This window comes from Barbus barbus (assembly GCF_936440315.1).
Source record: "Barbus barbus genome assembly, chromosome: 3".
Taxonomy (NCBI): domain Eukaryota; kingdom Metazoa; phylum Chordata; class Actinopteri; order Cypriniformes; family Cyprinidae; genus Barbus; species Barbus barbus.
The window spans coordinates 30,032,104-30,056,072 of record NC_136731.1 but is presented as its reverse complement, the minus strand read 5'-3'; the positions used below and the strand labels follow the sequence as shown (position 1 = coordinate 30,056,072).

The window sequence follows — 23,969 nt, the reverse complement described above, 5'->3', positions numbered from 1 at the left end:
CATTAAAAAAGCTCACCAAACCCTCATTGATTAAAAACCCGGGGTGTAAAAAAAAAAAAAAAGAAAAAAAAAAAAAGAAAAAATGAACATTTGGTCTCACAGCGGACACAGCGAGAACTTTCCCCGTAGAGCAGTTACGTTTTCTCTTTCGTCCAGCGAGCATTGGTCTCACAGCGGACGCAGTGTGAGAAAATCTCCCGGTCAAGCTCCCATTTTTTCCTATTCCCTGTTTCCTCTTTCTGTCCAGCGAGCATTTGGTCTCACAGCGGACGCAGTGAGAACTTTCCCGGTAGAGCAGTTACGTTTTCTCTTTCGTCCAGCGAGCATTTGGTCTCACAGCGGACGCAGTGTGAGAAAATCTTCCGGTCAAGCTCTCATTTTCCTCTTTCCTGTTTCCTCTTTCTGTCCAGCGAGCATTGGTCTCACAGCGGAGAAAGAAGGCGCAAACTCTCCCGAACGGTCGCTCCAAATTACAACTGCTCCCCGTTGCAGGCCAGCAGGGCCCGTCAGTCCAGGCACAGTGAGCCACCATCACGGGCCCCCCTGGGCAAACATCCAGACCCTTTTTCGAGATACCAGCCCGCCAAACTCGGCACTCATTTGGGGGGGTCTTTGTTCGGCGGCTGTCCTCTGCCGTTTAGCCTTTTGGGGGGAGTACTCTGGGTTCGGGCCGAACTCTGAGCTCGGAGCCCTCCCCCCGGACAGCACGCCAAATACGCATTAAACTTACCCCTTCAAATTATATGTAAGTGTGAACTCGTGAAATTATGTTTTATTAACAAAGTTCGGGATGAGCTCGTTCAGATAATTAACACAAGTGGAGAGCACTCAGCAATCAATGGCAAGAGGTATATATACACTCAGCAGTCTCACCTCATTCCATTGACAGTTTGCAGCATCCCTCCACCACCCCTTCTCCACGCTTCTAGTCCTAAGCACTTACATGGGGGGGACAGCACGCCAGGTGCTGTCCCCGGGCGTGCTCAGGCGTGCTGTCCCACCGGACAGCACGCCAAATACGCATTAAACTTACCCCTTCAAATTATATGCAAGTGTGTATATGTAACTCGTGAGTCTTATTTAAAATCAACATGACAGATTAAGGGAGGAGCCCAACACCTGTGGTTTAAAGGGATAGTTCAGCTAAAAATTTGATTTTTGTCATTTACCCTCACACTCATGTAATTCCAAACCTGTATAACTTTATTTTGTGAAACACTAAATGTTTCGTAGAATGTTAGAAGACAAACAACATTGGAGACCACTGAATTCAATTGTTTGGACAAAAACAAGCAAACAAAAGACATTTCTCAAAATATCTTCCACAGGAGAATCAGGCATACGGGTTTGAAGCAACATGAAGGTGAGTGAATGGCAGATTTTTGGGTGAACAATTTAACAGAAACATCTAGCGTGAGTGACAGGAGCACGAGAGCAGATGATTTTGTGACCCTGACTGGCCACTGCCAGGTCATCCTCATTAGTTCACCAAGAGCTTGGATACTTCAATGTAATGACAGTATCACCTTTTGTCCCCGTAAACTGAGAATGAAAACAGATTTATCCAGCATGAACAAGTGATCCCCTGGCCTGATTTTCCTCTCATCATGTGCAGCACTGTGGGACTGAAACCAGACTGGGCTACGTGATGTGTTGCTATATTAAATTAGAAGCAGCGAAAACACATCACATCCAAAGATTACTCTATACGAGGAAGCTGTGGAATAACACAAGCTCTTTTCCTTCGAATACATGAAAGCTATTTACGCTGTATTTGTATTTATTTTCAGCATCTTTTTGTACAGTGACCTAAATAAATGATTGTTTCCAAACCCGTGATCTAATAAAGGTGTAATCCTGCTTTTGTCTGGCATCCTAACAGCTACTGAGCTCATTACGTCGAGTCGGTTTTTATTTTTTCACTTCCAAAATGTCTCTCTCGGTGCTTTCTTAAATGTCAAGGACAGACAGAATATGCAACTGCTTATAAAACTGAGGGAGGAACGAGTAAGACATTTGTGCTTATTTAGAAGTAGCCTCAGCTCAGCCTATAATTCAAAATGTAAGATATCAAAATCCTCAGACACTAGTTAGATCATCTTGGATAGGAGAAATACAAACACCGTAAATACGAACACTAATTTTTAAAAATATTTTATTTAATCTAATGACTTCCACGCTCTTTGATGCACCGATATTAAAATCCTGGGGGATTTGATAAGCTGATAATGGACACCAACTGCCTATGTATTTCTGCTAAAATCTCAGTGAGATTCCAACAGTATTCTCCTATAGCAAACTGTGTCATATTTCTATTAACTGTAAATAACAATAACTAATTATATATAATAACCCATTAAAATTAGATACAATATAGTAAACTATAACATTTTCGTAATGAATCCAGAAATAAATTAGCAGGTGAATTGAATAGATTATTGCTTTGTCCTGTTGTGGGACACATCCTCATTTCATTTTTCTTGTAACTGTGCTATACCGGAGGTAAAGGCTAAATATGGAAGCATTTTTTGTACATATTTTTATAAGCTGATAAATAAAGATCATGATTATGACCATTATTAAAACATGAAAAATTATGAACAATATTAAAATTACAAAACGTGGCAACATTGCAATGTATATTATGAAAAATACGCATTCACTGAGTTTTGTAAAGGATTTAATTTAATAGTGTTATTAAATTATTAGTGTTTTTAAAAATGAACTTTAAAGTAAGTGTTAGATGGCATTAAAGGGTTACTCCACCCCAAATTAAAATTGTCATTAAATCACTTAGCCCCATGTCGTTCCAAACTTGTAAAAGCTTCGTTCGCCTTCGGAACACAATTTAAGATATTTTGGATGAAAACCGGGAGGCTTATGACTGTCCCATTGACTGCCAAACAATTAACAATGTCAAGGCCCAGAAAAGTATGAAAGACATCGTCAAAATAGTCCATCTGCCATCAGTGGTTCAACCGTAACGTTATGAAGCTACGAGAACACTTTGTGTACACAAAGAAAACAAAAAGAACAACTTTATTCGTCAACAATTCGTCTTCTCTGCGTCAGCGTAGCGCCATTTTGGAGAGTATCCACTGGACACAAACTGCATACGCTGTTTTCGTTCAAATCAAAGTGTAAACAACAGATACGTCTTCTAAGTTTGTTTACACTTTGATTTGAACGAAAACAGCGTATGCAGTTTGCGTCCAGTGGATACTCTCCAAAATGGCGCTACGCTGACACAGAGAAGACGAATTGTTGAATAAAGTTATTTTTGTTTTCTTTGCGTACAAAAAGTATTCTCGTAGCTTCATAACGTTACGGTTCTATTCTGATGTTGTCTTTCATACTTTTCTGGGCCTTGACAGTGTTAATTGTTTGGCAGTCAGTGGGACAGTCACAAGCCTCCCGGTTTTCATCCAAAATATCTTAAATTGTGTTCCGAAGACGAAAGAAGCTTTTACGGGTTTGGAATGACATGGGGGTAAGTGATTAATGACACAATTTTCATTTTGGGGTGGAGTAACCCTAAACCAAAATAAATAAATAAACTAGGCACAAACATATAAATCTAAGCCAATATTGGTTGTCATATCCAGTATGAACTAATACTGATAATTTAAAAATATCTAATACTGGTCAATAACAATACAGTACCAATATATCGAGCTTTTGGTTTTAAATCAACTATGTAATTCTTTGGAGCCCCCTGCAATTAAGTGAGTGCAATTCACTATTGTAAATATATCGCTGTGGTAATTTCAGTGGATAGCTGTACACATTCATGTGTTGCTGACGTAAAGCAAAATGCACTATTAGCGGATTTTTGCACCCGCTCAGCTCACCAAACTTACATGCTCCAAGACAGGACATTTGGAGAATGCATAGGAATGAAATAAAAGCCATTCACCGTACCATCAGAATGCAAAACAAAACAACAAAACAACAAGAAATTCCAAAAATAAAAAAAGCAACAGCAGCCCGAGTTTGTGTTTGAGGTCCCGCTGAGTCTGTTTGTATTTTTAGCTAAACTCATTCTGAATCCATTGTTTAGGTCCGCAGAGCATTTTGAGTAGAGATCAACCGATATATCGATTTTCCGAGATTTTTCCCGATATGTAAGCATTTTTCCATAATCGGATATCGGTTTTGTAATATCGGATTTGCCGATAAACACCTCCATCTTGTGGACGTTTTGAGAATTGCGCGCAGGATCGCAATTGCAGCGCATCTGAGGGGAGCAACAACAACGGCGTGCAGGTACTTGATTTGCTGTAGTTAGTAAACTATTTAATATTACAGTCATTAATGCACAAATTAGATGTATTACATAAATGCCTGATATGTAGTTTATGCAACTTGGCTCTAAGAAATATGATAAATAAGATACTCTGTCAAGCCCTGTCCCTATAAAGATATAACTTTGCCTGAAATAACACAGCCATGAATTAGTGCATGTTGGAAATAAAAGCGCTGAATTTAATTCTCTCTGTGGTCTATTTAGTCTCGTAAAGTCGGAGTCACGTAGATAATCTGTCAAGTCCTCTCCCAATAAAAACATAACTTTGCATGAATTAAATACAGCCATGAATGATTGCATGTTGGAAATAAAAGCATTAAATTTAATTCTCTCTCTGTTGTCTATATGCTCATCATTAGTCTTGTGAAGCCGCTTTCATATTGCAGTTCACTCAGCGGTTGATGCTCAAGAAATGCTTCAGCACGGCCACTGCATGTAACTTTTAACAAGATTCACTTTTTTGAAGCACCCTAAATTGTATTAACACTTACTATATAACCGTTATTTCGTTTATAAACATCTAAATTAATACAACTCTATGGAAATGAATTATTTATATCTGCAATCGATCGCAGTTTGAGTAGCCTGTAGGTCTGTGTAAATGCATAATAAACCGCGCTGTCAGCAGCATAATTTAGAGCATGCCAGTTGAGAAATGCAATAAAATACAATGCTTGTTATATTCCAATATTCCAGAGAATATTATTCCGTGAATTAACATTATCCAGTGAATTATTCTTCACTCTTTAGCCTATTAAACAGCTTATAAACCTACTAAAACTGTAAACTAAGTTAAAAATTAAGTTGATATGACTCCTGTCTCTATTTTCTCCATTTGAAAACATTAGACTTTCTACGTTTATTTTGCTTACAGCTAATAGTGTTGCTGCTAAAGCTTTTTATAAATAAAATGTTTTTTATTGTTGTAATATGAAGATTAAATTTAATATGACAGAGCTCTAGACTGCGACCAAAATGGTAATTTTTGCGAGTTAAAATTTGACGTGTATCAAAACGTGCGTCTTTGACGTGTGATTTCCTATGAAACGCGCCTTCTTGACGCGCGCTTTGGAGTCACCAAAAACGCGCGTTTTTGACGTGCGTTTATCATAACAGGAAATGGACGTCGAATACGTGCGTTTGGAGTCGGACAAAATGCACGTTCTGAACGTGTTACAGGTAAACCAAACAGGCAGAGCAAACGTCTTTTGAAGTATCCACACAGGCGAAAACAACGTGCTCTTTCTGTAGTGTTCTCAAAATGGCACGCTTCAAAAGCGTGTGCTGACTTCATTGCCCTATTCGGTCATGTGTCCGCTATATCCCCCTGAGACCCCCCCAAAAAAAGCTTTTTTTCATGTCATTACATTATTTAGAGCATTAGAAAAAAATGGAAAATTAAAATTTTTGAAAAGATATATTTTATTCATATTTGTTTCCTAAAAATAAAATGGCATGAATAGACATCAAAAAGGCAAAAACAATGGGATTTTTTTTTTTTTAAATCACCAATACATTTTTAGGTTTCAGGATTTTTTTCTTCTAAACCTTAAGGATGATTCTCAACTTTGTTATAAAATATATAACGAAATGATTTGATATACCATTTTGTTTTATGCAGTATGTGTGTAAAAATTTCCATAAACTGGTTTTCCCATTAAACACAGTGTATCTATACTGTATCTAATTTGCATATTAATGTGTTGCTGTTGGGACAGCATGTTGAAAAAATAATTGTCATAATGGGAGTAATAATTGGCCAGATGTTCATAACAATATATAATATTTCATAAGAAAATTGATATATATAATTTATTTTCCTATTAATTTGTTATGTCTCCCAAAATGCACACTAATTCACTAATTTTGAGCTCTGATGCTACCAGTCTGTCCTATCCAGAGTGATATAGTGATTTTGCTGTAGCAATTGATGAGTGGTAGGCAGATGGCACCCTCATCCTCAGGGATCTGTGCCAGATTTGGCTTTGGGTTCAATACATTAATGAGAACTCTCTCAAAGTGCTTTTTAGGTATGACAGGGGACAAATACAATCAACCGAACAGCGTACAGTACAATGCGAGGCTGAACGCTGCGGTTACATCATACTGAAAGTTGCATAAAGTCTTGCATTTGGAGGCAGCACATTCACTTTAATGCTACAATATTTACATTTTACACATTCTCTTGGCTTTACACATTTCTGCATCAGAGAATATATTCAACAGTGCAGTTTTCCAGATGAAGAGAGAGGAATTAGGAATTGCTTTGTTTGTTCGGATTTGCTTACACAATGATTGTTCATCCCCCGAAGCACAAATGCTGATGGGAGATAGCTGAACATATACATTTAATCACAGTATAATGGTGAATTGCTTCTTCAGTTTCTGTAGTAGCACAAATGAAATCACCCAAAACATCTGACCAGCACTTAATTATGGCTTATTTTTAAATGTTAAAGCAAGCAAAAATCTCCACACTTTACATAGTTGAGGTTTCGAATGAAGACTTAGGCTCACCATTGCTTTTTTGGGATTCTTTGATGAATAGAATGTTTTTACTGCAACTTTTGATTAATTCAATCCATCCATGCAGAACCAAACTTGCTGGCCCCAAACACTGTCTCTGATTTTGTTTGCGAAATATAACGTGTTGTTTTTAGTGCTAGCGAGATGAGTTATCAACATGAATTTCAAAAGCAGAACATGTCATGTAGCAGCTTCAGCGAAACCCTCAGGAGAACAGAAGAGATGTTCTCTTGCAATTAACAATGTAGAAACTTCCTGCCACAGCTATGCAAGCATATAATGAGCGCATGCCAGGACTGAACAGGACTGAAATATTCATTCATGAATATGCGCACATTAAAGAAAAGTTAATCTCTCACTGGAGTGAATTAAAGTCCATGACTGAAAATAGCCAATGCATGTCAATCATGAGACTTTTTGGAGCATCAAATTCAACTGATAGGACAAAATTCTAAAATGAAAAGGGGTTCTTCCTCCTAAACTTAAATGAGTCTCTTAAACCTTTTAATAGTAAGATATGAAAGCTAATTTGTGTGACTGGCATGATCAAAGTGACAGAGTCACATTTTATTCCTGTTATAAGTATGACGAATCAATCATAATGTGCGTCTTTTTTTCCAAATGTTAAACACTTTCTCCTATTGCAGCTTAATATGCAGAGACAGCTATAAAGGACACCAATTTGTCAAGCTGATTCTCCAAAAGCATTCAAAACATTGATTTAAGCATCCAACCACAAGAACACAACAGCACAACAGCAACAGCGACTAAACCAGTGATGTCAGTTTGAGGGCGGGGTCATCTGTTTACCTGGCCAATGGCAGACAGGGGGAGAGGTCAGAAAACAGGTTTAGAAAACAAACATCCTATTTTTTGTTCCATTTGGTGCTGCAGAAATTCCACACTTCATATGTACTATGCCTCATATTTTACAATAAGATAAGATTTAACCGTAACTGATATATTCTTTAACAAGTGAACGCTTCAGGGAAACATTTAAGTAAAAAGGATTACTACTAAAACATAGCCTTTAAGGTGCTCAAACCATTTGGACAAGCAAAAGTGTGTTTTTCCTGTGAGGGCTGTCTTGAAATGAACCCAGACATGCTCTGGGAAAGAGATGACGTTTTTTATTTGAATGCTTTCTCATCTTCTTTCTTTCACAGTCCTTTTTAAATCTCAAGGACATTTACGCAATATAAATCCAGAGTGTTTTTCTCCCTTGCAGAACACTTAGAGAGGTTCATTTATGTGCATTACATATATTTAATAGTAGCTATAGGGCTTACTTGATATCCCCTAGATTGATGCTGCACTACATGTCCTTGTACAGTAAGCAGATCAAACATTACTTTTTTGGAAATATAAAGACCCTTCCTCATGAGTAGGAATTGTATGGTTCTGTCCCCTATAGATATCTTCTTTATTAAAAGCTTTTAAGCATACTAAAAGGATATTATTACAGTCCTTGTCAGTGTTCAAAGGGCTCCTTTGCTGGCTACAAACATTACTCTGACTGACTACATAATGAAATACTTTGAATAAAACTCATAAAGTGTCTCAGACCTCTACTGCAATAGTAAGCATTAATCAGCTGAGACCACAAGCTGTAAAAATAGATTAAGCTATAACCAGGCCCACACGGGATCTGCACCCGCAGAACAAGATATGGGGAGAATTCATTCATCCACCATTCAGTGTTCTGCTCTTGCATGTTCAGTTATTAAAAATTTGGCTAATTTGATTATGATTACAGTTTTTAAAGCTATTCAGCGTAATTCTACATATTTAACACCAGAAAATCCTACCATAAAAATGTCGGTCATGACATATACTATCATTCAAAATTTTATTGTCAGAAAGATTTTAAATGTTTTTTTAACCAAGTCTCCTATGCCCACAAAAGGTGTATTTATTTAAATCACAAATACAGTAAAACAGTAATATTGTGAAATATTATTATGATTCAAAAGAACCGTTTTCTATTTTAATATATTGTCAATTTCTATTTTCCAGTGAAGCAAAGCTGAATCTTCAGCAGCTGTTATCCAGTCTTCAGTGTCACATGAACCTTCAGAAATCATCAATATGCTGATTTGCTGCTCAAGAAACATTTCATAATATTATTATCAATGATGAAAACAGTTGTGCTGCTTAATGTTATAGTGACTGATTTTTCTGTAAATGATAAAATTCAAAAGAACAACATTTATTTGCAATTGATTTTTTTGCAACATTATAAATGTTTTACTATCACTTGCTACAAAAAAAGTACTAACAGTCTGTCTGGGAAACTTGTTTAAAAAAAAAATTATTACTGCACACAATTCTGTTTGGTGGTGCTATCGGCACAAAAAAAAAAAAAAGACATATTTCAGCCTTAAAGTTTACCTTTAAAATAACCTCTATCTTGCTTGCATCATTTAGCGACCTTAAACGTATCCGGTTAACTAATGTGGTGTTGAAAGTTAGCACTACAAAACTCCCCATTTAAGCTCTAAATTACGATGCAGAATGTGCAAAGTACTGTTAAATAACTTTTCACCCTGATTTGTGTTAAATCATCTCCTTCACACCGCATACATACATTAAATGTGTGAATCAAACAGAATAAAATATTAATTGGCACCCTGGAACTTCATGTGCTACATATCAACACACAAAGCCTCTATGAATAAAGCGTCTATCGGCGCATATCTTGTGCGTCTTAGCAGCATGACTCTTGACAAGACACATTCTGCATACTCTCACACGGTTTTCCTTTTCTTTTCTTTTGCTTACCTGGTATAAAGCTCCCCTGGACAACATCTTTGTATGCCCACCAACCATCGTGCAGCTTTGATGGCACTGGCTGTGCTGCGGGAAAAGAAGAGATTCACACATCACTCACCCACTGCTCTTTGAAAATACAGTCACACCTGTAATAGACCCCAGCTCCCCACGGAGAGAAGTTTCTGCTGTCAAATGAGAGGATGAAGTTGTCAGCTTCAAGGCACATTTAAAAAGTCTTTTTGAGGCAAAACTCGATGCATTTGACAAAAAAAAACCCATGCAAATTTATGAAGTCAATATTTGCCTAGCACTGCTTAACTGCACGCAAAAAAAAGCACATTTGTGTGATGATGACAGATGCATCCTGGATGCTCTGCTCTGGGCCTTGTCGGCAGGAAAGTAGGTCACAGAGGCAGCAGACTCCCGCATTCTGAATATCTCACATCACCATTCCCCTCACCTCTCTCCCTCTGGCTTCAGGCTGCGGCTTGCATCATATCCACTGCCAAGTCAAGCACTCAGGGCTGCTCTTTAATACACCACACCACGGCTCTACTCTCAAGCCAGGTCGCTTTGATGTGCACGTCATGAACGGGGCGGAGGATTGGAGCCCAATTTGCTTCCACCCCAATTTATTGACATCTGTATCTGAGATATGAGAAGCTTGTGCACTTTCACTTATGTGAATCGCAGGAAGCCGCTATTTTTGAGGCTACAGTCTGCAGTATCTATAGATATAGAAGCATCGAGAGCTGCGGATTTGCTGTAAGTGCAGGTGCTGAGATTCATATGCCGGGAGATTTGCGAAATGCTGACACTTGAATGGAGCCCCACTACCAATATATCCTGTCTGTTGTGTGTGGCTCCCTGTGCGATACGGAGCTGAACATTAAAGGGCTTGTATATTATTTTACTCCACACGTTTTTGACATGCATGAATCACTTTGATATTATTGGCTGGAATGAGGAAAATAAACCTCACGCTTTTTCTCTCTCTCTCCACACAGCCGTCGCCCCCTTTGTACTAGCCTGGCCTCAGATCACACGTCAACGTCCTTTCAAACATATTACGAGCTTTTCTGTAGAAACCCTTCATGCACATATCCAGCTCTTTGAAGATCTAACTTGTGTTTGCGTTATATCGATGTCCATCCCCTGGAGAAAGGATGACGTCAAACTCTGGACTAACAAAATAAACTGGGTACTTCAATAATGCAGAAGAACAGAAGAACCTCGCAGAATCTAGATGAGCTTTTTACATTGATTTTTTTATACTTTTTTTGTGTGCCTTTTTTCATGTTTTTTTTTATTTGTTGTATTTCTTAGCAATAAAATACATTTTCTTGTGATGTTTAATATCACTATAAGATGTCTGCACTCATTGGAGAACGATTATCTGAGAAGAGAATCACCAAAGATGAAAAAAATTGAGAAGCTGAAACCAGCCTAAGATGGTTTGCTGGTCTCCCAGTTTCAAACCTGTTGGATGATTTTAAAAGGGTTTGGGCACTTTTACCTGAATAGGCTGGTAGGATCCTGTGTACCATCTGAAGACCAGCTTGGCCAGGCTGGAAATCCATCTAAAACCACGCTAAAGATCTGCAAACTATTCTAATCTGGTTTAAGACAATACTCTTCTAATCCCTGGTTATTCTTTTCTCAAAACTGGTGTTTTTTTTTTAGCAAGGAATACAAGAAAACACAGCTATGCAGGAAATGAATTTCATAGGAATCATTTTTTTTCTCTCCAAATCCCTGCTGTTACATTTAAAATCCTTTCATTTTTGAGATGACCACTCTACTGCAGGGGGATGAGCTAAACCCAGCCTAAACTAACTGGTTAGTACAATCTAGTCTCACAGCCTGGTCAAATGGACTGGTTTTGAGTACTTTTCAGATTGGCCAACAGATGACCATCTTGGTTAGGCTGGGAGACCATGTTTTACAGCAAAAGCCTGCATAAACCAGATACAACTAGTCAGTCAGTAAACAATCACTTCAGACAGTAAATTTCCAGCATTGAGCACCAGATGAATTAGGCTATCACTTTCAAACGATACATTCAATTTACAAGCTGTTTAGCTTTGGATGTTTCTACATTATGCCAGCATAATGAAAATGCCGCTATATTAACCACAGAGCTGTTAAACACCTTAAGCGTCCTGACAGAGAGTTCATATGTGAACACAGTTTACCTTCTACAAAGATGACATTAATGTTGAGAATCAGAATGAACTCCCAAACGTGCGGCATTCTTCATTTAGTCCATCAGGTTATTAACTTGATAACACTTGGTCAAAGTCTGAAGCATCATTCCCCGACTCGCGCGCTCCCGTCACTCTCAAATATGAAGAACATCGTCCTCTCCAAAAGACGCGACCCACCGCGCAGATTTACTCTGAAATTTAGCAAACCAAAAACCACTTGTCAGTTCACAGCGCAGAAACTTGCCGACCTGTCGTCTGGTATCGCGAAAACCGAATTGGACCAAAGCAGCGGCTTTATTTATCCATGTTTGTGCTCTTAGGTTAGTCGTGGACGATGTTTGCGGCGTTACCTGAGAGAGCGCGCGGATCTGAGGTTTAGCGTTTGCTAATCCCCCTGCAGGCGGGGCTCGCGCTCCCGTGACGCTCGCTTGAGAATGCGGTTAGTTTTGACATCTATTCAAACTCTAATGCAATTACTTTCCTGCTGGTGTGAGGCTTAACAGGATTAGGAATCATCACATTCCTGTTCATTACTCACAAAATTAGTAACACGAGTGCGCATGTAGGACAAAACACGCAGTCATTGTCTTTTAATAAGCCATCACTTTATTTATTTATTTACTAACGCAGCTTCGAGAGCTAATTAATGCACACGCTTTGATAAACAGCCTTTAGCTGTATATTTAGAGGTCTGTTGACATTTTTTACCAAGTGAACGTTTTAAATACAAATATAAAATCACTGTAGAAACATCTACAAAATCATAACAGGTTATTGGACGCTTTTAGACAAATTTAATAGTCACATTTACAACTGACATAATCCTCCACAAGATCTAAAACTTGACGGTAAAATGAACAACAATCAGGGCATCAAACATAGGCAATACATATGTTCACACACCACAGCCCCTCAGAGTGGAGCTAAAAAAGGCTGAATTTAAAATAGGCTACTGTCCCAATTGCATAGACGAAGAGTATTTGTGTGCATGTCTGTTTACTGTCCTATCCTGCACTGAACGATTCACATTCATCTGTTGAGTCATTTTTCTTTGAAATCCATCAGTTTTCCACATGAACGTGACCTGATGCAAGATAAAAAATATATAAAGCAAGAACGGAATGAGAGGGATAGTGAGTCATGACTGGGCAACAGATTTTTAGCACTATCGGAAAGTCGAAGAGAAAATGCAGAGCTATTTTCAGATACAGGGCACATAACATACAAGTCCTCACACAAACAAATGCGAAAGAATGAAAATCAAGCATAACACAGAGCTCAACAGCAAGGATGAACCACTAGAAAAGTGGATGACAATTTTATACTGATTTCAAATTCACAATCATTGACTTTGTACATCCATTTTTTTGCTTTTCACACTTAAGCGTTTGGCTGTATTCATCTTGTTGGTTAACAAATATACAGTTTTGCAAAATTTGAAAATAAAATGACTTGACAGAATCAAAATGTGCTGAAAACTACATGCCAGTAAGTTTTGCACTGTACGCTGTAAAAATTAAAAAGTTGTAAAAAAATAAATAAAATAAAGATTACCGAGTACACCTTAAAAATACTATTTTAGTCTTTCTACTTTAAACATTCAGGTTTAATTCAATTTGTTACTTGCCGTTTCTTTGTACTTAATTGTAAAACTTCCTAGCAATATGAAAATTGACGAAACAAACATTGTTTTGAAACAGTGTAAACCATGAATTACAGTAGGCCTACATTTCAGCTATATCATTTCCAGCTTGTTGCATGTTGTCTTCTTGAAGTTATAATAAAAATTTTACTCAAAAAATAAAATGTAACATTTAATGAAAAATTATAGCAAATATACAGTAAAAACACATTGCTATTCTCTTAAAAATAAAGGTTAGGCTACTATAGCGGTTTTTGCTGTGATTCCATAGAAGAACTATTTGGATTCCCCAGAGAACCTTTCAGTGGAAAGTTCTTAAAATAACTTTTTTTTCTTAGTGTAAAGAACTTTTTAATGTCTAAATAACATTCTTCCACTACAAAGAATCCTTTGTGCATTGGAAAGATTGCATGGATGTTAAAGGTTCTTCATGGAACCACAGATGCCAATGAAGAACCTTCATTTTTAAGAGCCTAAATATAAAAATGGATCATCCCCCTTTGTGGTGGGTGACAGTGAAAATGTTGGCAGGCCAAGCACAAATCTGAACTACCGAGCCAGCAGGAAAAACCCTTATTGTTGAGCCTGTCAGCATACATAATGCATGTATTCTGTTGAAAAATTGTAACCAAAATAAACATCAACACAGTATGTAATTTCACACAGAGTCTTCTGTATAATCAGGTCAGGTTTGACTGTTTTGAATGAAAATGTTCAATTATATCTGATATTCAGAAGAAGTTCCAATCAAATCAGGTAGAGTTCAGGTAAAGTCCATTCCACTGTCTAAAAAAGACAATTCAAGAGTGCTTTCATCAGTAGTACTGTGTCTTTTCAGTCCAGCTTGTGATCCAGTGTTTCCTATTTTTTGTGGTGTCCACAATTAAAAATCCCTGGTTTACCTGGTACTTTTCCTTCTTACAAATCTTCACGCCTTGGTATTTTGGCATAGTCTGCAAGTAGGCAGCCCGCTTAAAAAAGCCACTCTGTGAGAAAACATAAGAGAGCATTGTGAGCAAGCATCCTACCACATTATTTTACCAGGATTATTATATTGACAAGGTAAGTAGCATGTGTTCAAAGAAGCTTTGAGAAATCCGAGAGCTTCAAATGAAGTAATTTTATGAGATTAACATTAAAAAGCAACTGAGAGAAAGCATTCTTTAAACTCAAGTTAAATTATATAGAGAGCAAATTATTAAGAGATAGAGCAAGTGTGTAAAAATGTATTAAATTCAGCAGCAGATTGTGAGGGGGGAAAAGAAAGCTTGTTATCTCTGTAAGAGAAGATATGATCAGAAGGAGTTTGTTGCTTCAGTTGAAAGCAAGCCCCAAATTGCAAAAAACAAAAAAACAAAAAAGAAAAGAACATGGTAACGCAGAAGGAAGTTATTAGTCTTGTCAAAGCAAGAAAAGGCATTCAGAAGTTGGATTAAAGCAATATACAGTTGATGTTTTAAAACATCATTCTATCTCCAAGATAACAGCATCACAAGCCTGAGGACATAACAAGGAGCCTCACATATCAATTTGTTTCAGGAAAAAAAAACAACCTCTAGACTTTTTGAGAGCAATGATGAGAGTTGAAAACAGACGAGGCAAGCGTTGTGTCTCAAAAGGGAAGAGGAAAGAAAGTATTAGCGGAGCTTGCATGGAATACATTATTGTTAATTAAGCTGAGTGTTTTAGCTAGAGAGCTATTGGCTGTGGCACCTACGAATTCGCTATTTGTGTCAGAGGCCCACAATGGCCAGCGAATCTCAGTCCTCCTCTGTAAGGCGGTCATTTTCAGATGGCTGTGTTTTCATTTCTGCTTTCTGGGCCTTGGCCTCATAAAGCTCTCTGGTGTTGGCCCTCTTGAAGAAACCGCACTGGGAACAGGATTCAGATATGAGCGATCAAACAAAACACAAGGCATGGCTCATGATGGCTGGAGAAATTGATCTAGGCTGGAATCAGCTGCTCTTCTGGTACAAACGTTTTGATACATGTGTGATATGTTTAAAATATATCCATGTGCAGCATCTATCGACACCATAAAACATTCAACATAAAACAAACACATGTAATTTGACTGCAAAACACGGTAAAAATGTGATTTTGGAAGTGAAAAGTATGAATTACATATCATTTATGCTTAAAAAAACTATATTCTATTCAACAAAAAATACACATTCTTTCACAATAATATGGCCTTTAATTTTTTTTTTTACATTTTATTAACAAAAATAATTGTTTTTTATTAACAAAAATTGGGTGATTTTTATTTTGTTTTGTTAAATTTATGAAGTCACTGCATGATGCGTCACATTTGATTATATTATGATAGTTTTTTTGTTATTTAATTCATGCTTACAGCATAATTTTAGTTTCATGTGTGTTACCTGGATGGTGGTTTATGTGTGTAACACTGTTCACTGACTATATGTGACCCGTAAGTGTCAATTTTTCAAAATTGAGATTTTTACGTCAACTGAAAGCTGAATAAGCTTTCCATTGATGTATGGTTTATTAGGATAGGACAATATTTGGCCGAGATACAACTATTTAAAAATCTGGAATCTGAGGGTGCAAAAAATTCTAAATATTGAGAAAATCACCTTTAAAGTTGTCCAAATGAAGTTCTTAGCCATGCATATTACTAATCAAAAATTAAGTTTTGATATATTTATGGTAAGAAATTTACAAAATATCTTCATGGAACATGATGTTTACTTAATATCCTAATGATTTTTGGCATAAAAGAAAAATCAATAATTTTGACCCATACAATGTATTTTTGGCTATTGCTACAAATATACCTGTGCTACTTAAGACTGGTTTTGTGGTCCAGGGTCACATATATGCTCAATTGCTATTGTAAAAGCTTAAATCATTAATTATCATAAAAATCATGTCTACTATTTTAATAAATGTAGGAAGGAATTTCAACATTTTATCAGTTAACAGAATATATGGTTATGATCGGTAAGTTTACAGGCAACAAAGTGCCTCACAGAAAAAGATGATTAAAATGTGTGGCAGTATGTGTTGTTGTTTCTCTCAAGGTTGAGGTAAAAAAAAACTTCACACTTTGTTTATGGATATTTTAGCTTAAATGTGATAAAATAAACTTGTTGTTTGTGTCCTTCCATCTAGAATAACACGCAGATGTGTGAACAAAAGGAAAGTGTGGAGCATCGAAGTACAAAAGGATCCTCACCTTCCACAGGAAAATGATAATCAGACCCAGCAGAATCACTCCTGCCAACGCGGACACAATGATTATCCACAGAGGCACTTCATACTGAAGCTCTTCTGCCTCTGCAGGGTCTATAGCTACTGTAAACTAAACGTAGAAAAGATGTTTACAGTCATTAATCTCTAATGCACCAGAAAACATATACAGGAAACTGCCTCATTTTAATAATTATTTGATTTTCCCTCACTTATGCTAAATGTATGCAAGAGAGAGTTCCAGATAGAAGAGGAAACTCGGAGATGTTGAGTTCATACCTCACGGGTGTAATTGCTCATCTTGATGCTTGGTTTGTCTGTTTTTAGACTCAGTGTGGCTCTACCACTCACAAGGACTCTAGCAGCATTGTAGTCCTGTAAAAAGAGAGCTGCAAAAATGTTATTTTCTGAACTTCAGAATGAGTACAGCACTGCACATTTGGGATGTTACTTTTATTTGGAGTAGTGATGGGTCGGGTCGTTCATGAACGATTCATTCATTGCATCTGTCACGTGGCAAATGAACGAAAGACTAATTATTTGTGCTTCTACTTAGTTCACAATATCTCCTAGTTCACAATATGATAAAAGACTGTGTATGTGAATGTGTATGGGAAATTTTAACTCATTTTGCTGAACAAGAGAGTCAGTAAAATGATCAGTTTTTCCCACCGTTATATTGGACCCACTCAACTCAGGACACGGAGTTCTCTACTAATCAGCTAATGAATTAATTCAGCTGGGTTAAATAAGGGAGACGTCTGAAATGTCCAGTGCTGGTGAGGCTACAGGAACAGATTGAAAACTCCTACAGGGCAACGTTTCTCAAAAATACTGTATCTAAATTGTTCATAGAGACCAGGAGTACTAATAAGGGGCTTTCGCACCACATAGTTCTAGGAACTAACCAGCAGGGTGGTTCCTAGAGAACCAATTTCTCCCTTAGACCATTTTCCTGGTTGCATTTGCACCGGCAGCAGGAACTCTGAAGTGGCCGACAGCGACGTCTTTATTCATGGCATTTACAAACATCAACAACTGGTGAACGGGGGACGCCATGATCGGAGCCATTTCTGTTGTGTGTCGTGGGTTTTGCGATAACGGAGATGGAATGTAAATACACACAAATTATGCGAGTGAAAGAACATGCAAATCAGACTAAATCTCCTATGAACTTGCAGTGTTACGCACTGTATCGAGGCAGAGAAAAGAACACAGTGCTGCAGACAACAGATAAATGCCGTTATCACTGTTTTTCGTGTTCGTGGAGTAAATATTTTTACACGGCTTTTTAAAAATGCAGAGTAACTGGTGTTTCATATGTGTTTGGTCAATCACTGTACACTTACAGAACTTGTTTTAGACTCTAGTCTGAAGAAGGAGCTAATTTAGTTCCCCCAAACGGAGTTCCTAGAACTAAAACCGTTACTAGTTCCTGCTGTGTGAACACACCAAATAGCAGGAACTTCCGCCAAACAATTCTAGAAACTATGAAAAGGTTCCTCCAGTTTGAAAGCCCCTACAGTTTCTGCAGTATTTTGGCCAATGGTTTCCTTTAATGAAACATTGTCCTATACAGTAAATGCTGACAGATATTAAAGTGCTGCTAGAAAAATGTAAATAAGGCATTTGAACATATTTCACAAATTAGATCACAATTACATTTTAAATTTCCACATACATCAGCCCCCAAGACATATTTGGAATAACCCACAGTTAGAAATGTCTAAATGTCATAAATACAAAATATAAATGATCAAACCAAATTATATATTATACATTACACAAAACGATTAAAAATAAAGTTAGGTTTTAGATGATAAAAGAATATATACTGTGTTCAAAGTTAGTAGATGGTTTCCATAGTTAATGTGAAGAAATACTTATTTATAAATATTTTAAGTATTTATATTTATTAAATACTTAATACTTAGGAGATATGACTTCATACATCCACTATCACATGAATGATGTTTTAATCACACTGGGACCATTTAAAAGTAATAGCTTACAAAAGTTAAGGTGGTTCTGAGAAAAAAAAAAGTCTAGTATCATTTATTCGCAGATGCCCCTTTGCTTCTAATGCAAGTTTTAAGTGTCCAAATACTTTTTGGGGCCACTGTATCAACTTTAAGCCAAAGTATATTGCATATTTTGAAGTACTGCACCTGGTGTAACAAAAATGAAACCACTTAAACCCTCATAAACTCGGAAAATTGTCACAAAGCAAGTGTGGGATTTATCCTTGAGAGCCTGGCATGCAACAAGCCTACAGTAATGAGATGAGGATGTGAAGTTTCAAATGAAAGCGGAGCTCTGACCTCAAGCATCGTGCTGTTCCATAAGCGTGCTCTGACAGTGAGATTGGCCGAGGTGTCCATGCCAAGCAAGGGGCAGGCGAATGTCTGACAGAGGGCACTACCTGTGTCACAGTCCTGAGATTGAGAGAGAATGAGCAGTGACAGCCAACACATTCTTAATTTTGTCTTTGTCTAGTCTCTGTTGCATACTACATCATGCAAAGTATCAGAGGAGACATGACATGCCAGTATCATCCAGTTGCCTAGCAACAAAACAATGGTTGAGGGAGATTGATATACTCACCAGGTTGGCAGGAGGTTTCCTCTGGACGGCCCGTGGGTTCGGGAAGGCCTGCGGTTCAGTCTGTTCAGTCTCCGAGGAGGCCTCGTCTCTTTTCCTCCTCCTAATCTTGCGCTCTGACACCTAATCCACAGGAGGTAACACGTCCATCACTTTAACAAGTACTTTATTTTAAGGGCAAAATGCTGCAGAGATGACGTTTTTCAAAAACCTGAAAATGAGTTAGAATATTAGCACACAGAGTTCTCTGGTGTCTGAGCTTAATGGGTTTTTCGATTGGGATTTTTGTTAAAAGCCTGAAATAAGGCTTGTTGTTTATAATTGTACTATTCTAACAAATTTTCAGGGAAAATGTTTATTTTATAGTAGTTTGTCTATAGCCTGTGTTTAGTTTTTGACTTCTGGCAGTTGTATTTTGGCTTCATAAATCATAAGTTTTAAAAGTGTTCATTTGCAAAGATTATCGTCATGAACGAAATATGTGAGAACCATAAATGTGTGTTGGTCACAGAGCTTATTTTCTAATCCATAAAAATTGTCGACGGATCCAGGGAGAGACTAACTTCCAAATTGGCCTACAGAAATATGTCATTTCTGCAGCGCTCTACTGGATTACTTTCCACCACATTACGGTTTCTATGCCATATTAATAAGCATAAATCACCTTGAATTTGAATATTTTGATTGACTTGCTTAGTATGGTGTTTCTGTCTTAGTTAATTCTTTTCTGAGTTCTGGATTTATTTGTAGAGCATCTAGACCTACTAAGCACACGTCGCACTGATTTATAGGCACAGAGAGATAGATAGTCTCTGAACCACCCTCTGCTTCATATTAGGAGATGGACTTTCTCTGAAGTAATTCCCACTAGGCTTTGTACATTGAGCGAGATTGCAGTATGAGCTGTGGGTAATATTGTTCTGGGAGAGGAGGAGGTCTCAGTCCCAGCATGAGTTCTTCTGCTGCTTCTCTCAAGGATTCAAAGGCTGGATTGTGTTAAACTGCTCGGTCATCAACACCGTACTGCAGAAAAACAATCAGTGACCGTCAGACATCTGATCACTTACAGTGAGATTAAGGGGGTTTATGACGTTATTTTCAGGGACACAGAATGGCTTGGAGGTTCCTGTCATCTGAATCTCTGACAGATAAAGCAGCCACTTCTGATTAGCCACAGCATAAGGCCACTGAAAGACCACTTCCAGATACCCCAGATTTCCCAGGGGTTTTCCAGAAAGAACCACCTGTAGACAAAAGAATAAATAAAATAAGTACTTTGAGTAATTGCAAACTGATTGTGTCAAGTAAACCGATTGTGTCTACTGACTTGTCTAGTAAAGAACTTGTTTTAGGTTTTTAAAAAAGAGGTCGCATCACACCACAGCTAGGACAAGCACAGGTATCACACATAGGGTGTGTCACAATTGACAATGACCAAATTGCCAAAGTATTTTCCATTTTGGCAAAATGGTGCCTAGTTTGTTCAAATTCATATTCTCATAAATCTCATCTGTACATTTTCATACAGTCTACTTTTACCCCATTGATGGTTAAAGGGATAGTTCACCCAAAAATTAAAATTCTGTCATTAATTACTTACCCTCATGTCATTCCCATTAGACCTTTGTTCATCTTTGGAACACAAATTAAGATATTTTTGATGAAATCTGAGAGTTTTCTGACCCTCCATAAGACAGCAATGCAAATGATACATTCAAGAACCAGAAAGGTCTTCGACGCGCGTTCACAACAATACCATGACAACACAGAGGTCTATGTAAACATGTCTGGTACTCTTGTAAACATGCGTCGAAGACTCACACGGAAAAGTAGAAACTGTTGAATAAAGTCATTTTTGCGCTCAAACGTTCTCGTAGCTTCATAAAATTAAGTTTAAACCATTGATAATTTGTGTTCCAAAGATAAACGAAGGTCTTACGGGAACGACATGAGGGTGAGTAATTAATGACAATTTTCATTTTTGGGTGAACCATCCTTTTAAGAGGTGGACCTATACGTTTACTCCAATCCAGCTCAGCCAATCAAATTCGAAGATACAGTGTAGCCTTTATTCGAGCTGTTCAAATGACAAGAACTTGTTACAGAAAAATTGCCTATACACAATCTATCTTTTAGTCTTTGTTTGCGTGTTATCTTGATAAATATTTTTTTTTTGAGGTTTTTGTTTTGCATTAGATTCGATGTTTCAAATTTTAGGACACCATATATCATCTTCCTTTTACTTCTGTTGTGCGACCATCTTTACACCATTTCCTAACTAGGCAAGATGTAATAAGTCTGAGATTTTGTCTTAATCAGTTGTGTCTGTGGCAAATAACAAGAGATTTTGTCAGTCGTTTGGTTTCTCCACAGCTCTAGCCTAGCATGAAATTACATTAATCCAAAATCCCACTCCACAATCCTGTATGTTAAACATTAAATATGTTCTCAAAGGCTGTGCTGTGTCACACAGTATTGTTTCCTTACGGTGTGGACAGACAAATTGTCCAACACTGGAGACTTGCCACAATCACAGCTAGTTAAGAATGTAGGCTGTAAAAAACATCTTGCCGTCAAGTTGAATTCCACCGGGCTCCCAATGTCACTGGTACTTTTCATGGCTGATTCTCCTGTTACTTTTCCACTGAATTCTGCCCTAAACTGGGATAAAGGGCTACAAGAAAAATATAAATTTTCATGATTTGAATTTATGTAGCTCTTACTAAAGTTTAATGTCAGGCAAAAAAGTGAAATGTCTGTATAATAATGAAGTGTAACATGAGTCATTCTGACATAGCTTTGAAAAGCGGTACAGAAGACGAAAAGATCTGGTGAAATGCTCTAAGGATAGAAATGACATATAACTCACATATTAAAGAAGGGCTGTAGGACGTACTCAACCATCAGCACTCTCGACAGGGGCCGTAGATCATTCTGATCGCTCCACCTGAAATAAAGATATAATTTTTATTTATTAGTACCTTGAAGCTATTTCATATAATGACTGAAATTACGCAGACTCATACAAATACAAGCTACATATAATATTAAGAAAAAGGGACATGTAAACTTTGAACAGCATAATTGAAGTAATTGTTTTTTTTTTATTCTGTATAATATGTAATATATTTTATGCTTCTTCAGGAAATGAATGAATGAATGAGGTAACGTATCATTAGATTTGATCTCTCGAATTTAAAAAAATCCTAAACATCTTAGAGATTCTGCACAGGTTATGTAAACTTATGAGCACAACTGTTTCTCTTCAGGATTCTGTCTTTAGAAGAGATATTGATTTTTTTGCGAGTTCATTTCCTGCAAAGCATCTCTCCCCAAACATTCAGCCTATTTAAGAATCTGAAAAAAATAATGGAGATTTCTCATACGTTGAGAGCTGCAGTTCAGTCTGAATCTCCTGCATGTCTATTGTGATTCCTGTCGTTTCAAAGGTGATCTCAATCTCCAACTGTGAAGGACAGAAGTACCCACAAAAAAAATAAAGACATCCATCTTCAGATCATTACATCTGCTTCTAGAAATGCTCTTCATTGCAAGACTGTTAATTAAATTCTCCTCCTATTATTACATTCTGTATCCAATAAATACTCCTAAAGTCTCATCCAATACCCGTTTAATATGATTGTTGCAAAATGTCTGCTGTTAAATCCCAGGGTAAGTGTGCTTAAAACCTATGAATGTCAAGTCACTGATACCAATGAAGACTTACCCTCTGATTGCTTTTGAAGGGGTCCCCCAGTGTACACAGAAGATAAGGCACCCCAGGAGATAATTCGACATTCAAGTTCTACAAGGAACAAAAACAAGAACCAAGTAAAATTCTGTTTGCAGTCTAAATACACGAGTACATATACGAATGTTCAAAAATTTGGGCTTGGTAAGATTTTTTTTTTTAGTTTATGAAAGTTTCTTATGCTCACCAAAGCTAGATTTATTTATATACAGTAAAACTAATAATGTGAAATAATTTACATTTGACATAATTGGTTTTTATTTTAATTTATTTGAATATATTATAAATTGTAATTTATTCCTGTGATGATAAAGCTGAATTTTCATCAGTCATTACTCCAGTCTTCAGTGTACACACGATCTTTTAGAATTCATTCTAATATGCTTATTTGCTGCTCAAAAGTTTTATCATCATCAATGTTGTAAACGGTTGTGATGACCTAATATTTTTTGTAGAAAGTGTGATACAATTTTTCAGGATTCTTTAATGAAAAAAAGTTCAAAAAGAACAGAATTTATTCGAAATAGAAATATTTTGTAACACACAAATGCTACTTTTGATACATTTAATGCAACCTTGCTTCCAAACAAAAACAGTCTTACTGACCCCAAACCTTTGAACGGTAGTGTATATGCATGTGTAATATAGAGCAGCAGAGGTTTTCATTGTAAAATTTAAGAGGTCCAAGTATTGGGCTTTATAACTTCTATAAAAGGTTACTAATATGACTTGTACAGCCATGAAATGAAATGTGCATGTAAGGAATACTTAATGTAAATGTCCAAAATGATAGCAGCAGTGTCCTAAATAGCTTTTCCACTAACTGCTGCTATTATACATTGCAAAAAATGTACAGTTGTTGCTTGAAGGAGCTGTAATACAACTATTTCCTAAAGATAGAAACAAAAGATTAAAATTGCATACGCTTTGTTTTACGATTATATTAAT

At 37.0% G+C, this 23,969-nt stretch overlaps 2 protein-coding genes across 3 annotated transcripts in view; both read right to left on the bottom strand.

The window, feature by feature from the left end:
• Positions 1-12,213, bottom strand: part of ca10b (carbonic anhydrase Xb) — a 29,164-nt gene extending 16,951 nt beyond the window's left edge. Inside the window, exons 1-3 of the mRNA XM_079380635.1 lie at positions 12,162-12,213; positions 11,800-12,002; positions 9,614-9,688 (exon numbers count right to left, since the gene is read on the bottom strand). Coding sequence (XP_079236761.1) covers positions 9,614-9,688; positions 11,800-11,857 — 133 coding nt within the window. The 5' untranslated portion in view covers positions 11,858-12,002; positions 12,162-12,213. The remainder of the gene's footprint in view (positions 1-9,613; positions 9,689-11,799; positions 12,003-12,161) is intronic.
• Positions 12,214-12,403: 190 nt separating this feature from the next.
• LOC306846916 (integrin alpha-3-like) overlaps positions 12,404-23,969 on the bottom strand; it is a 38,268-nt gene continuing 26,702 nt past the window's right edge. For both annotated transcript variants that reach the window (XM_079380616.1, XM_079380615.1), the window contains exons 16-26: positions 22,998-23,075; positions 22,657-22,736; positions 22,140-22,217; positions 21,842-21,944; positions 20,338-20,514; positions 19,274-19,393; positions 18,991-19,104; positions 16,949-17,044; positions 16,656-16,781; positions 15,171-15,324; positions 12,404-14,439 (exon numbers count right to left, since the gene is read on the bottom strand). In XM_079380616.1, the coding sequence (XP_079236742.1) occupies positions 15,214-15,324; positions 16,656-16,781; positions 16,949-17,044; positions 18,991-19,104; positions 19,274-19,393; positions 20,338-20,514; positions 21,842-21,944; positions 22,140-22,217; positions 22,657-22,736; positions 22,998-23,075 (1,083 nt within the window). In that variant the 3' untranslated portion in view covers positions 12,404-14,439; positions 15,171-15,213. The remainder of the gene's footprint in view (positions 14,440-15,170; positions 15,325-16,655; positions 16,782-16,948; positions 17,045-18,990; positions 19,105-19,273; positions 19,394-20,337; positions 20,515-21,841; positions 21,945-22,139; positions 22,218-22,656; positions 22,737-22,997; positions 23,076-23,969) is intronic.